The 18,540-nt window shown below is 37.4% G+C and overlaps 2 protein-coding genes across 2 annotated transcripts; one reads left to right on the top strand and one right to left on the bottom strand.

The window, feature by feature from the left end:
• Positions 1 to 8,416: 8,416 nt before the first annotated feature.
• hsp70.3 (heat shock cognate 70-kd protein, tandem duplicate 3) lies at positions 8,417 to 11,176 on the bottom strand. The gene is made up of 2 exons (XM_067373788.1): positions 11,063 to 11,176; positions 8,417 to 10,612 (listed from the first exon to the last, which is right to left on the bottom strand). Exon 2 carries the CDS (start codon positions 10,587 to 10,589, stop codon positions 8,658 to 8,660), a length of 1,932 nt encoding a protein of 643 aa, XP_067229889.1. The 5' UTR covers positions 10,590 to 10,612; positions 11,063 to 11,176; the 3' UTR covers positions 8,417 to 8,657.
• A 1,480-nt stretch (positions 11,177 to 12,656) lies between these two features.
• On the top strand, positions 12,657 to 15,309 carry LOC137017499 (heat shock 70 kDa protein-like). Its single transcript, XM_067381832.1, has 2 exons — positions 12,657 to 12,790; positions 13,122 to 15,309. The coding sequence occupies exon 2, from the start codon at positions 13,138 to 13,140 to the stop codon at positions 15,067 to 15,069; it is 1,932 nt and encodes a 643-aa protein (XP_067237933.1). The 5' UTR covers positions 12,657 to 12,790; positions 13,122 to 13,137; the 3' UTR covers positions 15,070 to 15,309.
• Positions 15,310 to 18,540: the final 3,231 nt, after the last annotated feature.

Here is an 18,540-nt window from a genome sequence, read left to right as displayed (position 1 = left end):
TAACCAACATGTGATTTTTAGTCCATTTAATGTCCATTCTTTTTCTTTTCTTCTTCTTTTTCTTTCCTCTTCTGTAAAGCTGAAAATTTAGGGTAAACATAGGTCGAGTCAAGTCATCTTCATTTATATAGCGCTTTTTACAATACAGATTGTTTCAAAGCAGCTTCACAGTGATAAGAGGAAAAGTAATGTACAGAGATTGTTTTGGTTTTAGGTAAAGTAAAGCAATGGATAAATAGAACAAACAAGTTTTTGCATTTAATATTTCTTTTCCCTCTGTATATTGTGTAGTGGAGATCTTTAGTTGTTTAAAATGATATTGTATGGGTGGGCTAAGACATTTGGCATCATATTTTAAAGCAACGAAAGTGAAAAATTATGGTCAGTTCAATCAGGTTTGCAGATAATTTGCTTTAGACCCCAACATCATTCTCATGTCAGCTAAAACTAAATCCATGCCTTTAGTCGACATGACATGATAAATTTTAAAAAATTCTTAATGTATTAATTCAGTTTTATTGGTTGGATTTATTTAATGTTTTATTATAAATAATAATAATGTTTTCATTCATTACCTCTTCACTTGAACTTTATATGCTATTTGGCAAACAAACAACATGCTACTATCTGTGTTGTTTTTAATTAAAACTATAAAAGTTAAAATAGTTTTCGTTAACTAAAATAAAAAATAAAAATGAGATAGAAAAACTCCCCACTGAAATATATGCGTGAAGACTTGTTCTCCATACTTCGACTATTGTTATTTAGGTGTTACAGTACTAGACCCTGTTGTCCGTGTCAGTGGGGGGCTGGTGGTCCTTTTGGTACTTGTGTAACTGTAGATTGAGCCACAGTTGTGTGTGTCCTGTATAAATAGATCTGAGTGATGTGGACCAGCAGCAGCTCAACCCAATTGTTGGATTTTTGCTCCAGACGCAGCTCCAGTGAGGCTGAGAGTATGAGGGGTACAGCAGATTTCTTAGCAAGTGTTAAGTTTACACACAGGCCTCATGCATCATGTTTTGTTTAATTTGTCTTTCTGTCCTGTTATTTAATTCATTTCACACGACAAATATTTTTCACCACTGACTCTGTGACTTTTCAACTCTGACCCCTTGCCCCCTTTCTGACCCGGGCCCTATCAGGTGTGCTCGTGTGTCATGATTCTGATGTCCCTCCCTGTCATTGCACAGAATGTGTCCCGGTACTGCTGGCATGTCTGTGCTCATGTTGCAGCACGGGTCGCATTGCTGCAAAAAAAAATTTCTTACCATTCCTTCATTCACTGGACTTGTGGATTTTCTAATATTCAAAGTTACAAAATAATTTGGATATAAACATTTATAATACACCCTGATCCTGATTTTTGAAGGATATATGTAATTTTTGACCACTAATTTCAATATTTTGGGTGACAAAACAGTGCTATTTGTGCCATATTTAAATGTTAAGTTAAATTAATTTAAATATTATAATTTAAATTGTTCTAAAGTAAAATTACAAATCACTTAAAGGATATATAGTTATATAGTTCACTTCTGAATGAAAATTTCCTGATAATTTACTCACCCCCATGTCATCCAAGATGTTCATGTCCTTCTTTCTTCAGTCGAAAAGAAATGAAGGTTTTTGATGAAAACATTCCAGGATTTTTCTCCTTATAGTGGACTTCAATGGTCTCCAAACAGTTGAAGGTCAAAAAGACAGTTTCAGTGCAGCTTCAAAGGGCTTTAAACAATACCAGACGAGGAATAAGGGTCTTATCTAGAGAAACGATCTGTCATTTTCTACAAAAATACAACTGTTTATGCTTTATAAAGACAAATAATCGCCTTCCGTATTCTTCAAAAAGCTTACGTTGTATGTCCTACGGAACTGGAACTGAAACTGGCGTTGCGTTGCGTTCGTTCCGTAAGTTGAATAAGGAAGGCATAAAACATACAGCGTAAGCTTTTTGAAGAATACGGAAAGCGGAAGCACTTGAAAGGCGAACATTTGTTTATATAAAGCATATACATTTGTATTTTTTTAGAAAATTACCCATTGTTTCTCTAGATAAGACCCTTATTCCTCGTCTGGGATCATTTAAAGCCCTTTGAAGCTGAACTGAAACTGTCATTTTGACTTTTAACCGTTTGGAGTCCAGTGAAGTCCACTATAAGGAGAATAATCCTGGAACATTTTCATCAAAAACCTTCATTTCTTTTCGACTGAAGAAAGAAAGACATGAACATCTTGGATGACATGTGGGTGAGTAAATTATCAGGAAAATTTCATCCAGAAGTGAACTAAACCTCAGTAAACCAGCTGATAGGTGTGAAAGATAACAGTGCACATAAAAAGCAAAGCACTTGGATTTTGATAGAAATTTGTTCATGCAATGGTGATCTTCTGCTGGTGGCTTGATTGACGGGACATCTGATGTTGTACTGGAAAGAGAAAGGACAAGCGTATTCCCTTTTAGGTCTACACTTGCCCCTCGGAACATACAGAGACGTTGTTGATGACAGGAAGACGGATAAAGGGAAAGAGAAGAGGGACTCAGGAAAGCCAAGATGCAGGGATGAATCGAAGGGTAAATATATACAGTGGCGAGTGAGAGGAGTGTAGAATGGAAATAGCGAAACCAATATGAAGATAAAGATCAGGAGTGACAGAGTAAAAAATGTTCACTTGAGGAATTAGACAAAGCAATAAAGGGAGAACGGCAGCTTGGGAAGATTTGACAGTGGTTCAGCTGTTAGTTGTAGTCACTTGCACTGACAAATTTATGATCTTCAAACACATCAAGTGATTATTGTGGCCTTTCTCTCTCATTCACTTTCTTAATACATAAATAAATATGAGCAGAGGCCAGTGTGATTTTACACACGTGTACAGTATGTTGTGTACATGTGTGTGTGCCAGAGAAGTGTGTGACAGGTGTTGGACAGGAATGGTGTTAAATTCTCAGCACTGTCCCTATTCTTGGTTATTTGAATCTCTGGCTCCAAAGTATGGTGTCGTAATCCAGTCTTTAATGACCAACACCTCTATTTACACACGCATACAGCATGTGAATACATTCACAAGATCATCTGAAAGCACTTTTTTTCAATTAATTGTTATTTAACAATGATGCTTTGTACATTTATGTTAGTAAGGGACGTATTTCTTGCTTTGAAAAAACGTTCTGCCCCTAAAGCATTGTTTTAAAACAATGTTTTGTCAAGTAATCTAAAGTGCCTCATGTGGCCACTTCTAAATTAAACAGTTTTTTTTATTTTTATTGAAAAATATGTTTAATATTACTTAATCTACTTTACACTTTTGCAGTGTTATACTATACATTTTATTCCCAGCTATTGCAATAAAACAAGTTGGGTGAAAATAATAGCAGCACATTTTAAACCGTTTATCATTGAATGTGGTTTGACGCGTCTCACTCTTTGAAATAATATATGCACGACCGTCATAAAGGCAGGGACAAACATTATATATATATGGGTGTTTGGGTACATCAGATGTCACAGCTGTGAAAAAAACAGTTAACAGCTTTTACAGTGAAGGAACATTTCTGTGGGAACAGTTTCTTAACACTATTAATAATAGCGAGGGTTGTCCTTGGGTATTCTTGAAAGAAGAGAGGGCAGAGGATATCCCAAAGAAAGCCCAACGCACTCACGCAAAAACCGCTCTCGCTCTCTCCCCCCTTCAGGTTATATTTAGCTCGGCTTTAGGGGTGTCGACCTCTTGCTCTGCTGCAGGCTGTAGCCTTACAAGGCCCAAATCGCAAGTACCGTTTCTAAGCAACCCTTGATGTTTTCACCTAAGTGGACGGGTCCGCCAATGTGCTGTGATCCAATGTGATCATTATAATCATCCTATAAGCATCACCATCAGCAGCAGAAGGAGCATGTGCACCTCGAGTCTGGTGATGCACCTGCTGGTAGATGTGCTGCTATATATTATATAGACATTTTCAGTTTGCCTTAAGTTTAGCTTAGTGATTGGCTTACTTGGCGTACTTGTATAACTATAAATTTATAGCAACATACCAGTTTTAAATGTAACAGTTAAAAAGGCACATTAATTCATTGTATATGGGAATGTGATAGAATTAAAGAATTTTAGAAAAAAATTAGTAATATGATATGGCATGTAGTCTTTTTATTCTTTATATTCATCCAGCTAATTGGAATATTAAGAAGCATACTCAAGTATTGAGAGACATGTATATATATACATGCCAAAAGGCTCATCATCATTTACCGGAAAAAGACAGAAAGGCCTACTATAACCTGATGGTTAAGAGAAATATCTTCATGCATTGCAATGGGAAAAATAACCTATATTATTGAGAGTAAAGAAGACAAATTTAAGAGGGTCTGGAGTCCCTTTTTATTATTTATTGAACACAGGGATATTAACAATATAATGGAGGAGGAACAAACTGCTTAATATTATATTCATATGAAAAATACTTTAATGGGCACTATATTAACCCTACTTTATGGCTTATATTTTTGGTTATTATATGCAATGCATTGTTAACTCTGAATCCCAAAGTACATACTGTTTTACCCAATGTTGCACTTTTTATGTGGAATGAGCCCCGGTGTTTATTTGTTTTGTTTTTATTTTTGTACATTGTGTTGTTTACAGATATGATGTACATTGTTGTGTAAATGTTCAAGAAAATGCAATAAAAAAATTAAAAAAAGTTTAGTGTATTTAATTTTACAAAGTCATATTTATTTTTAATTTTGAATTTAAGTTTATTTAGATTTTATTTTAGTTGTGGTGTTTGAATGCCAAACTTGTATCATTTAAAAATGTTTAACTGCTAAATCTCTTAGAATAGTCAAGTTTTATTGCCAATTAATTTATACAGTGTTCTAAAACTAAAATTATTTTGTGGCCATTTTTATTTTATATTTTAGCTAGTTTTGTAATCATGAAAATGCATTTTAGTGAAGTTTTAGTTTTTTTTGTTGTTGTTGTTTGTTTGTTTATAACATAGTTTTATGTTTTGTTTTCTACATTGACCAGCATGGCCAGGCCTGTCAACAATGTAGCTGTTTTTACACAAACTCTAAAAATGAAAATTCAATGTGAATAAAATAAAGTGGCCAATAATTTATTTACAATTAAAATTCTGATTAATGAATAAGGTAACACTTTATTACAGTGCCATTGTTAAACATGTTACATGTAGTAGTAATAACTATAAATTATGCATAACATTCTCTTTATCAGTTGACATTTTTTTATACTAGAAGGAAACACTCAAAACTGGCAGCAGATTACTAGCATTTAATGCTATTAAAACCATTTATTTAAAAAATAAAAAAGTATATCTATTTGTATATGTATCTAGTGTATTTGTTTTGTTTAAGCACCTATATGTGACCCACAAAACCAGTCATAAGTTGTATAGGTAGATTTGTAGCAGTAGCCAACAATACATTGTATGATCGATTTTTCTTTTATGCCAAAAATCATTTGGATATTAAATAAAGATCATGTTCCATGAAGATATTTTATAAATTTCCTACCATAAATATATCAAAAATTTATTTTTGAGAGTAATATGTGTTGCTAAGTACTTCATTTGGACAACGTTAAGGCGATTTTCACAATATTTTGATTTTTTTTTGCACCCTCAGATTCTCAAATAATTGTATTGTTCTATCCTAATAAACCATACATCAATGGAAAGCTTATTCAGCTTTCAGATGATGTATAAATCTCAATTTCAAAAAATTGACTCTATGATTGGTTTTATGGTCCAGGGTCATGTTTGTGGTTGTGGTATATACAGTAAACAGCCCTGGATGAGAACAGTGTAGAGGTGAACAGTATGCATTCTGTTTGTGTTTGTGTGCGAGTATACAAATACAATTTGGGTATCTGTTTGTCTGATGATAAAGTGCAGTTGTCCACTATAGAGTTACAATATTTGTTCCCATACAATTAGGATGAGATTTAGGGTTACTATGGTAAAAACAAACAGATGTACTGTATTTGTGTGGGGATCATGGAGCTGTACCAGGATGTTTTTTTAAGAGCATGTCATGTGTCCATGCTATATGTGTACATGGATCCTCTTTACTGTCCCTCTCCGTTTTGATTTTTGTTTTTATTGTTCTTACATTCTTGAGGTTGCACTTTCCAAGGTGGGGGATGTTTTGATTGGCATGCTTTGCCCCGAAAGGGTTGTCCTTGTCATGCCAGGGACACTTATTTAAACTATAGGGAGAGGGTCTGAAATGTTGTTTCACACATGGTGGCCTCACACTCTTCCTGACACTCACATTCATGCACATGTGGCTTATTGGCTCCAGTCACATTAGACACACATGCCTGATGCCAGCATAATTGCCCTAATCAGCATCTTAAATCAGTGCTCATCTTAACTCATCAGCAGCTGTTACAATGACGGTCCAATGTGTTACTGATGACTTAAACTAACAGCTTCAGTTGCATTGAAAAAATATATATTTTGGGTTCAATGCAAGTTAAGCTCAGTTGAAAGCATTTATGGCATAATGCTTATTGTGACAAAAATGTCCACTTTTCCTTCCTTTTTTTTTTAAAAGAACTTTGGGTTACAGTGCGTCACTTACAAGGAAAGCGAATGAGGCCAATCCATAAAAACAAAAAACAAAACAAAAAACAATGTTTTAACAATATCACCACCAGATATATACATGTGTTGACTGACTACAGTGTGTATTTAGCATGAAAAATTGCTTACTAACCTTTTCTGTGTAAAGTTATATCTAATTTCACAACCTGTAAAAGCCAAAGTTGTAAATGAAAAGCCTGAAACCCTAAAAACAGTTAAGCATGTTACTGCTCAAATAATACACAAGTGTTAACAGAAGAATTCATGTAAATTCTTTCATAAATTATAAGCTTCACATTTCTGCTTTTAAATCCTTCAAAAAGGATTTTGGGTAATCAACATTATGCCACCAATGTTGTAAATTGTATTGAACCTAACATATTTTTTTAACTGCTACACTCCATGAAGAACCTTTAAAATAAATGGAAACTTTCCATTTTCCAAAAGGTTCTATAGAGTGAAAAAAGGCTCTTAAGATTATTAAAATGATCATCACACTGAAAATAAATTGGTTCTTTCAAAAACTGTTCACTGCTCTTTGGGGAACCAAATATGGTTCTCATTGTGAAAACCCCTTATGGAACCTTTTTAAAGAGTGTGTTTATCAGTCATTGGACAAAGTAAGTTTAATTCAAATAGACAGAGATAACTTTAATATTTGTCCATTTATAAATCCTGCATGTACTTTTTTTTTTGCCATCACATGGCCTTGATGAGCAGTGTCACCTGTGGTTCTTGTCTTATTTTAATCCTGGGAATGTATTGAACTTCAAAATAACTTCACACATATGACACTGAATCAGTGAAATAGGCAGTATAAGTATGAGCAGTGACATATGAGCAGTGAAATATGAGCAGTAAAGTAAGGGTCACCTCATGTGTTTGCAGTATGTTCTACAATTTGACATTCAATATCCCTTCAGTAACTCCATATGGTGTTGCACTCTAGATTAATTGCATAATTCCACTATTAGTAATTAAACATCCTATGTACATGTACGTGTGAGGGACTACATGTTCCATATGAAGAAGCCAGTTAATTAGTGTTGGAATGGTGTTTGGATGAGGGATTGGTATCTACAGTCAAGGAAGATAATGTCATGGTCTCTTTTTTGCTCTGCTTATGCCAGTGTTCAACTAAAAAGCCTTCTAGGAGACACTACATCTGGGTGTCCTAGGGGGCCACTATCCTGCAGAGTTTAGCTCAAACTTGCCTCAGCACACCTGCCTGGAAGTTTCCAGTATGCCTAGTAAGACCTTGATTAGCTGGTTCAGGTGTGTTTAATTGGGATTATAGCTGAGCTCTGCAGGACAGTGGAACAGGACTGGACACCTCTGCACCACAAACAGGGATTTGTAGTTGTCCATTTTACAGTCGGGACATACTGACCCCTGCTGTTTATGTCAGTAACTACAGCATAAATGTGTAGAAAGATTTTAGCCCAAAGTAATTAGTGAAACTTTACCTTAGACTCAACTTCAACTCTGGTTATATTCTTGGTGCCTTTTGTATTATTTTGTCAGTCTTTATGGCCTGTAGTCATTTTGATAGATATTTATTTGATATACACAATCCTACAAGTCCATAACACATGGATACTGTCTGACTCTTGTTTGAGAATGCCACCTACTGGTCTATTTATTTGAAGAAATATAAGGTAATATATATTTTTATAAGGTAACTGTATAGATTTAGTTTTAGATTACATACAAAAAAAAAACAACTACACATTTTGAAATAAATATGAAACATTTTATTTACATAGTTTTACACAACATTTATCAACATGTAACTGTAAGAAAATATGAAAATAAAAAAAGTATCTCCTCTTTTCAAGCTTATTTTTAAAAGTCAAAACATATTGACTAAATGTCAAGTTTAACACTTTTTTCTTTTTAGCAGCAAAATGTTTTCAAGAGCAGATGGAGTGTGTGAACATCAGGGGGTAAAAAAGAGGAATCATAATGTAACGAGGTCTGAAAAAATGGAAGAACCAAAGAGAAAAGATTGAAATCAGTCCCTGCACCATTGAGTTCATAAGGTGCTTTAATCCACCTCTTCAATAGTGGGTCCCTGGGAAGCGGCCCCTGATCCTCCACGTGCCTGAGCTCCACAGCCTCCAGCTGGCATCCCTCCCTGATAAAGCTTAGTGATGATTGGGTTGCAGACTTTCTCCAGCTCCTTCAGCTGATGTTCATACTCCTCCTTATCAGCCAGCTGGTTGTTCTCCAGCCAGCTGATGGCGTCGTTACATTTCTCAATAACTTTCTTCTTGTCATCCTCGCTGATCTTGCCTTTCAGGTTCTCATCTTCCACACTGTTCTTCATGTTGAAGGCGTAAGACTCCAGGGAGTTTTTGGCAGCAATCTTCTCTCTTTGCAGATCATCTTCAGCTTTGTACTGATCTGCTTCCTGCACCATTCTCTCAATGTCCTCTTTGCTCAGTCTGCCCTTGTCATTGGTGATGGTGATCTTGTTCTCTTTTCCGGTGCTTTTGTCCACCGCGGACACATTTAGGATTCCGTTGGCGTCGATGTCAAAGGTCACTTCAATCTGCGGGACTCCACGTGGTGCAGGTGGAATTCCTGTCAGCTCAAATTTACCCAGCAGGTTGTTGTCTTTAGTCATGGCCCTCTCTCCCTCGTACACCTGGATCAGGACACCGGGCTGGTTGTCAGAGTAGGTGGTGAAGGTCTGGGTCTGTTTGGTGGGGATGGTGGTGTTGCGTTTGATGAGGGCCGTCATGACTCCACCGGCGGTTTCAATACCCAGGGACAGAGGAGCCACATCCAGCAGCAGCAGGTCCTGGACATTTCCAGATGTGTCACCCATGAGGATGGCGGCTTGCACCGCTGCACCGTAAGCCACTGCCTCATCTGGGTTGATGCTCTTGTTCAAGTCCCTGCCGTTGAAGAAGTCCTGCAGAAGCTTCTGGATCTTTGGGATTCTTGTTGATCCACCAACCAGAACGATGTCATGGATCTGAGACTTGTCCATCTTGGCGTCTCTCAGGGCTTTCTCCACAGGCTCCAGTGTTCCCCTGAAGAGGTCTGAGCACATCTCCTCAAAGCGCGCTCTGGTGATGGACGTGTAGAAGTCGATGCCCTCGTACAGCGAGTCGATCTCAAGGCTGGCCTGAGAGCTGGAGGAGAGGGTCCTCTTGGCTCGCTCACACGCTGTACGCAGCCTCCTCAGTGCCCTCTTGTTCTGACTTATGTCCTTCTTGTGTTTCCTCTTGAATTCCTCTACAAAGTGATTCACCATGCGGTTGTCAAAGTCCTCGCCACCCAGATGAGTGTCTCCGGCTGTGGCCTTCACCTCAAAGATGCCGTCTTCAATGGTCAGGATGGACACGTCAAAGGTGCCTCCACCCAGGTCAAAGATCAGGACGTTGCGTTCTGCTGCTTTGCCTTTGTCAAGGCCGTAGGCGATGGCTGCAGCTGTGGGCTCGTTGATGATTCTGAGGACGTTGAGCCCAGCGATTACTCCGGCGTCTTTAGTGGCTTGCCTCTGGGAGTCATTGAAATAGGCAGGAACTGTGATAACTGCGTTTGCCACCTTCTGCCCCAGATAAGCTTCAGCAATCTCCTTCATCTTCACCAGGACCATTGAGGAAATTTCTTCAGGATTAAATGTCTTGTTTTCTCCTTTGTATTCGACTTGAACCTTTGGCTTTCCTCCATCACTGACCACTTTGAAGGACCAGTGCTTCATGTCCGACTGCACAACTGGGTCATCAAACTTCCTGCCAATCAGCCTCTTGGCATCAAACACAGTGTTGTTGGGGTTCATGGCCACCTGGTTTTTAGCTGCATCTCCAATGAGCCTCTCTGTGTCTGTGAAGGCAACATAGCTGGGTGTTGTTCTGTTCCCCTGGTCATTGGCGATGATCTCCACCTTTCCATGCTGAAACACCCCCACACAGGAGTAGGTGGTGCCCAGGTCAATCCCAATAGCTACTCCTTTTGCTGATGACATGTTTGATTTCTTTTAATTTCTACCTGCATTCAACAAGAAATAGGAAAAATACAATGTAAAACCAGTATATTTTAACCAACTGTAATTTTTTTGCGGTTAAACAATAATTGTCTCTTAATCATTTTTATTTTTGCATGTTCAAGCTAATTATTTGATAAATGAAAAGACCATAATATATATATATATATATATATATATATATATATATATATATATATATATATATATATATTAGGCCTATATTAAATACAGTCAAATTGAATTCTTTGTTAACGAACGTAAATAAATTCCTAAGTATTAATCTTAAATATTAATCTTCATCACATATGTGTTGATTTTTAATCATGAAACAGATGAGTAGGATGAAACAAATTACTGTAAGCATATAAAGCTAGGTGTAGCCTAAATGTACATGGTGTAAGTATATAAACTCAATAGAAAAAGAACAGTGGTAGTTTTAAGTTTTAACTTACCGTGTATGAGTTAGATGTTTTCCGACAGGCGTATTGTGGCTCGTTGTCTAGATAGTACTCTTCGTTGTCTCGCTCTTTGCACTGTGTTCTGACTATCCTGAAGTACATAACGAAGCATGGACCAGTCGTGTTTTATATTCTCCAGCATAGCGCTGCTGAAGTTTCTCGAAAGCGCCAGCGAGTTCGACCAATCACAAACCAGCACAGCGGGATGACTCCACCAGCTATACTACGACATCATATACTTCTAGCTATTTCTGGAGTTTTCTGTGATATGAAATCATAAAATGTTAGATTTCAGAATATTTCTCGTGAACGCTGAACAGTTTTAGCTACACGTACGTGCTTACGGAAATGCAATATATATATATATATATTATTTAAATAGGCTACTCGTGTAGAAACTTTTACTTCAATTATTTTCAAAATGAAAGATTGTAATTATAAATAACCAATAAGAATAGTTTGTTATTTGTATGTCAGTTAAAATGCTGTAATTAAATTGTCCGAAATTAAGTAACTTAGAATGAAACAAAAACAATATAACCACAGTGCCTCATTTATTTGTGTTTCTTTTTTCTTCTTATACAAGTTTACATTTCTGTAGGACTGTGGAAATTAGTATGTCTTTGATTTACAATAAAGCTGGAGATGCTTCTGGAACATTGGTGAATTGGTTGCAAGTTTTGCCATTCTGCTCTATTGTCAACAGAGGTCACTGTTAGTGCATTCACAGCGGTTTTCTCCCATTTGACCCATTATTATTCTTCATGTTGAACAATTGTGGCGCACAGTACACCAATGATTAATTTATCGCAAACGCAAAGTTCATTTACAGATACTAAATGAACTTATGTATTGGCTGTGAAATGCAACAATGGCCAAAGTAAAACTTAACTGGAGGATGTTCCTGTAAATAAGCAAACAAAAGCATGTTCGGATTGAAATTAGCAATGCGCATCTAAATTGAGAAAATATGTATAGATTTTTATTCAGTGCACAAACAAATTATATTTATATCATCATTAACATATCCTATAACTTTCCCAGCAGTGTAAGAGTACAACTAACTGATGCGTTATCCGATTTGACATTTTATAACAAAAACATTTTATTTCCTTTGGGAAAATTAAGCAAATAGCGTAAGATTCACTCCAAACTCGAATAATTATAGCGAACATAGTTTTATAGTTTTATTAAAAAAATGTAAGTGTGCTTTTGTAGATAAAGCCGCTATTGTAGATAAATTAAGCTCTTACAGTATAACTTTTGACTAGTTTTTAAATAAATGTTTTAGAACAAGTAATGCCATTTTATTTGATCTATTAGCCTAAGGACAACGCGACCAGACTAGAAAACCGTATATCACGTAATATATCAGTGCACTCGTATGATGGCGAAAGACATAATTTTCTAGTTTATTGAGATTAATTTGTCTTTTCTTCTCTGTTTGTCGTAATTTCACAGCTAAATTCTGGAAGCGTCCAGAAACTTCCCTCAGTTGTCAGCTGAAGTGACGCTCCGCTCGGTGTATTTTGATTGGTCTGACTCCCTGGACGTTTCCAGAAGTGTGTAGAGTTTGAACTGGTGTATTTAAAGAGCTGATCATGGCACACACTAACGAAACTCATCTGAAGAGGAGCGATCTCTAAAACAAGCGAAAAAACCCAGTCTGACCTGACTTTCTCCGCGACGAGGTGTAAATTAATTTGAAGAATCTAGTCTACGGTAAGTCTAGCTTTTATTTTACTGTAGAGGCATGTGTACTTAATATGTATCAATATTAGCTTTAAATATGACTATTTTATATAGTCTATAGTGTAGTCTTGAAGAAAAAAATTGGATGACTTTCCTAATTTTTGATCTGAGTAGTTTATGCCACTCTATTCACTGTTAAACTTTTTTCTTATCCAGAAATAAAGTCATAAATAGAAGATTTGTTGTTTAGCCTACCTTTTGTTATTATTATACTGTATGAGCACAACATATATTTTCTTTGTACAGTAATTTGTTGATATTTAGAACAATTCTGATTGTTCTTTTTTGTGTTTTACTACAGTTACTTGTAACCAAACATGTCATCAGCAAAAAGAGTAGCTATTGGGATTGACCTGGGCACCACCTACTCCTGTGTGGGGGTGTTTCAGCATGGAAAGGTGGAGATCATCGCCAATGACCAGGGGAACAGAACAACACCCAGCTATGTTGCCTTCACAGACACAGAGAGGCTCATTGGAGATGCAGCTAAAAACCAGGTGGCCATGAACCCCAACAACACTGTGTTTGATGCCAAGAGGCTGATTGGCAGGAAGTTTGATGACCCAGTTGTGCAGTCGGACATGAAGCACTGGTCCTTCAAAGTGGTCAGTGATGGAGGAAAGCCAAAGGTTCAAGTCGAATACAAAGGAGAAAACAAGACATTTAATCCTGAAGAAATTTCCTCAATGGTCCTGGTGAAGATGAAGGAGATTGCTGAAGCTTATCTGGGGCAGAAGGTGGCGAACGCAGTTATCACAGTTCCTGCCTATTTCAATGACTCCCAGAGGCAAGCCACTAAAGACGCCGGAGTAATCGCTGGGCTCAACGTCCTCAGAATCATCAACGAGCCCACAGCTGCAGCCATCGCCTACGGCCTTGACAAAGGCAAAGCAGCAGAACGCAACGTCCTGATCTTTGACCTGGGTGGAGGCACCTTTGACGTGTCCATCCTGACCATTGAAGACGGCATCTTTGAGGTGAAGGCCACAGCCGGAGACACTCATCTGGGTGGCGAGGACTTTGACAACCGCATGGTGAATCACTTTGTAGAGGAATTCAAGAGGAAGCACAAGAAGGACATCAGTCAGAACAAGAGGGCACTGAGGAGGCTGCGTACAGCGTGTGAGCGAGCCAAGAGGACCCTCTCCTCCAGCTCTCAGGCCAGCCTTGAGATCGACTCGCTGTACGAGGGCATCGACTTCTACACGTCCATCACCAGAGCGCGCTTTGAGGAGATGTGCTCAGACCTCTTCAGGGGAACACTGGAGCCTGTGGAGAAAGCCCTGAGAGACGCCAAGATGGACAAGTCTCAGATCCATGACATTGTTCTGGTTGGTGGATCAACAAGAATCCCAAAGATCCAGAAGCTTCTGCAGGACTTCTTCAACGGCAGGGACTTGAACAAGAGCATCAACCCAGATGAGGCAGTGGCTTACGGTGCAGCGGTGCAAGCCGCCATCCTCATGGGTGACACATCTGGAAATGTCCAGGACCTGCTGCTGCTGGATGTGGCTCCTCTGTCCCTGGGTATTGAAACCGCCGGTGGAGTCATGACGGCCCTCATCAAACGCAACACCACCATCCCCACCAAACAGACCCAGACCTTCACCACCTACTCTGACAACCAGCCCGGTGTCCTGATCCAGGTGTACGAGGGAGAGAGGGCCATGACTAAAGACAACAACCTGCTGGGTAAATTTGAGCTGACAGGAATTCCACCTGCACCACGTGGAGTCCCGCAGATTGAAGTGACCTTTGACATCGACGCCAACGGAATCCTAAATGTGTCCGCGGTGGACAAAAGCACCGGAAAAGAGAACAAGATCACCATCACCAATGACAAGGGCAGACTGAGCAAAGAGGACATTGAGAGAATGGTGCAGGAAGCAGATCAGTACAAAGCTGAAGATGATCTGCAAAGAGAGAAGATTGCTGCCAAAAACTCCCTGGAGTCTTACGCCTTCAACATGAAGAACAGTGTGGAAGATGAGAACCTGAAAGGCAAGATCAGCGAGGATGACAAGAAGAAAGTTATTGAGAAATGTAACGACGCCATCAGCTGGCTGGAGAACAACCAGCTGGCTGATAAGGAGGAGTATGAACATCAGCTGAAGGAGCTGGAGAAAGTCTGCAACCCAATCATCACTAAGCTTTATCAGGGAGGGATGCCAGCTGGAGGCTGTGGAGCTCAGGCACGTGGAGGATCAGGGGCCGCTTCCCAGGGACCCACTATTGAAGAGGTGGATTAAAGCACCTTATGAACTCAATGGTGCAGGGACTGATTTCAATCTTTTCTCTTTGGTTCTTCCATTTTTTCAGACCTCGTTACATTATGATTCCTCTTTTTTACCCCCTGATGTTCACACACTCCATCTGCTCTTGAAAACATTTTGCTGCTAAAAAGAAAAAAGTGTTAAACTTGACATTTAGTCAATATGTTTTGACTTTTAAAAATAAGCTTGAAAAGAGGAGATACTTTTTTTATTTTCATATTTTCTTACAGTTACATGTTGATAAATGTTGTGTAAAACTATGTAAATAAAATGTTTCATATTTATTTCAAAATGTGTAGTTGTTTTTTTTTTGTATGTAATCTAAAACTAAATCTATACAGTTACCTTATAAAAATATATATTACCTTATATTTCTTCAAATAAATAGACCAGTAGGTGGCATTCTCAAACAAGAGTCAGACAGTATCCATGTGTTATGGACTTGTAGGATTGTGTATATCAAATAAATATCTATCAAAATGACTACAGGCCATAAAGACTGACAAAATAATACAAAAGGCACCAAGAATATAACCAGAGTTGAAGTTGAGTCTAAGGTAAAGTTTCACTAATTACTTTGGACTAAAATCTTTCTACACATTTATGCTGTAGTTACTGACATAAGCAGCAGGGGTCAGTATGTCCTGACTGAAACAGAACAACCACAAATCCCTGTATGTAGTGTCTCCTGGAAGGCTTTTTATTTGAAGAACTACACCACGGTTCCTTCCTTGGACCACGTTTGATAGATACTGACCACTGCGACCGGGAACACCCCACAAGAGCTGCAGTTTTGGAGATGCTCTGACCAAGTCGTCTAGCCATCACTATATGGCCCTTGTCAAACTCGCTCAAATCTTTACGCTTGCCCATGTTCACTTGCTGCCTAATATATCCCACCCACTAACAGGTGCCGTGATGAAGAGATAATCTTATTCACTTCACCTTTCAGTGCTCATAATGTTATGCCTGATCAGTATATAATATATACATTATATACACATATACAGGATATGCTGCTGCTCATGGATGATTAAAATGAACACATTGGATCACAGCACATTGGCAGACCTGTCCACTTAGGTGAAAACATCAAGGGTTGCTAAGATGGTACTTGTGATTTGGGCCGGGGCGCCTGCAGGATTTTATCTCAGGGTACACACAGAAGTAGCATTTTTGGGCCTTTGCATGAACCAATTTCTATCAAACTTCCTGTTCTTAAAATCCAAGTACTTTCCCTTTTTCTCTTATCTTTCACACCTAGCAGCTGGTTTACTGATAACATGTAATATTTCATTAATATTTTACACACACACACACACACACACACATCCTATGATAACTGTGCCTTTCAGTGCCTCATTTTTTGTATATATTTTTTTTTACACACACACATATATATAGGGTGAATTGCCCTAATGTGGGACATTTTTTGCATTTCAGACTTCTGTGACATATTGCGATTTGTAGCCAAAACATTAAACTCACACACAATACCATTTTAAAAAACCCAGGATGTCTCCTAATCAAATCAAAAGAGAAAATGGAAATAACACATTCATAAAAGAAATTATAGACATATTAGTGCTCTTAGTGCAAGTCGTCTAAAACAATCTGGTGCTTCCTAATGTGGGACACTAAAAATTCTATGATAAAAGGCCAAAATTTATGATGATGATAGTAAGAATAATGATAATAATAATGATAATGATGATAATAATAATAATCATAATAATAAAAGGTCTATGAAAAGGTCAAAATCTATGATAAAAGGCCAACATCATTTGATTCATGCAGAATAGTAAAAATCTTCTTAAGTTAGTAATTCTCTTCTTGGTTATGGATGGATTGATTGATAATTGAACATCATCAGAAAAATAATACAATATGATAGTTTTGATGCATTTATTGTAAAGACATTAGGCAACTATTTTCATAGGCTATGCTGTGTTAAATATAGAAAAGAGTTAAATGCACAGTCAGAATTCTTCACTGTTCTCTTCAACAGGCAACTAGGCTTATTTGAAGGCAAAATATAAAATCTTGCAACCTGCAAAAAAAAAAAAAAAAAAAAAAAAAAAAAAAAAACCTTGAACAAACTTTAGGCTAGATTTAACCTTGAGTCAAAATTCATAAAAATGCTGTGAACTGCATAAATGTTTATTTGGCCTAATGTTTTCTATTTCACTAAACAACAAACACACACAATCATTCTATTATTGCATAGCAACACTAAAACACTGTAAATAACCATTTTTGTCCCACAAACCATGCCCCACCACACATTTTTGACTGACTAAAGTACTGTCCCACATTAGGCAATCATACTGTCCCACTTTTTGAAACCACATTTCCTAAAGTGGGACACTAGGAAATTTGATAAAATTATAAAATATATAGTTTACACATACAATGTTATAGTAATTTTTGATGGACATACATTTCATAAGCACATTAGGCCAAAAGATATCATGATTTTTTTGTCTAAAATTAATTTATACTCCTTAATGTCAAGTTTGTCAAAACTCTATGTCATTGACCTTTGTGCTTTCACACAAGGTCCTTCCTTTTTGATGATTGCTATAGTCTCATATATGACTGGACATTTGAGAAGCTATGTGATTTTGATCACATGGCACCACAGCTTCAGATAACCTATAGTTTCACTGACATTCATGTATTTATGTGGGACCTACAAACACTAAACCTTAGGTGTCCCACTTTAGGGCAATTCACCCTATATTATAGAAATAAAACTTAACTGGGAGGATGTTCCTGTTAATCAGCAAACTAAAGCATGTTTGGATGGTGTATTAAACCCTAGATGTGGCTGTATGTGTAATTTCACACTTACAGTAAAGTTCTACGTAAAAAAAATAAGCAAATGCGCATCAAAATTGAGAAAATATGTCGAGATTTTTATTCAGTGCACAAACAAATTATATTTATATCATCATTAACATATCCTATAACTTTCCCAGCGGTGTAAGAGTAATGTACTGTACAACTTATAAGTGATTTGACATTTTATAATAAAAACATTTTATATCCTTTGGGAAAATTAAGCAAATGGCGTAAGATTCACTCCAAACTCGAATAATTATAGCGAACATAGTTTTATTCAAAAAAATGTAAGTGTGCTTTTGTAGATAAAGCCGCTATTGTAGATAAATTAAGCTCTTATAGTATAACTTTTGATTAGTTTTTAAATAAATGTTTTAGAACAAATAATATATATCAGTGCACTCAAATATGACGGCGAAAGACATAATTTTCTAGTTTATTGAGATTAATTTGTCTTTTCTTCTCTGTTTGTCGTAATTTCACAGCTAAATTCTGGAAGCGTCCAGAAACTTCCCTCAGTTGTCAGCTGAAGTGACGCTCCGCTCGGTGTATTTTGATTGGTCTGACTCCCTGGACGTTTCCAGAAGTGTGTAGAGTTTGAAC

Source organism: Chanodichthys erythropterus, chromosome 3 (genome assembly GCF_024489055.1).
Source record: "Chanodichthys erythropterus isolate Z2021 chromosome 3, ASM2448905v1, whole genome shotgun sequence".
NCBI classification, from domain to species: domain Eukaryota; kingdom Metazoa; phylum Chordata; class Actinopteri; order Cypriniformes; family Xenocyprididae; genus Chanodichthys; species Chanodichthys erythropterus.
The sequence above is the reverse complement of the archived record's forward strand: the minus strand, read 5'-3'. Positions and strand labels throughout refer to the sequence as shown.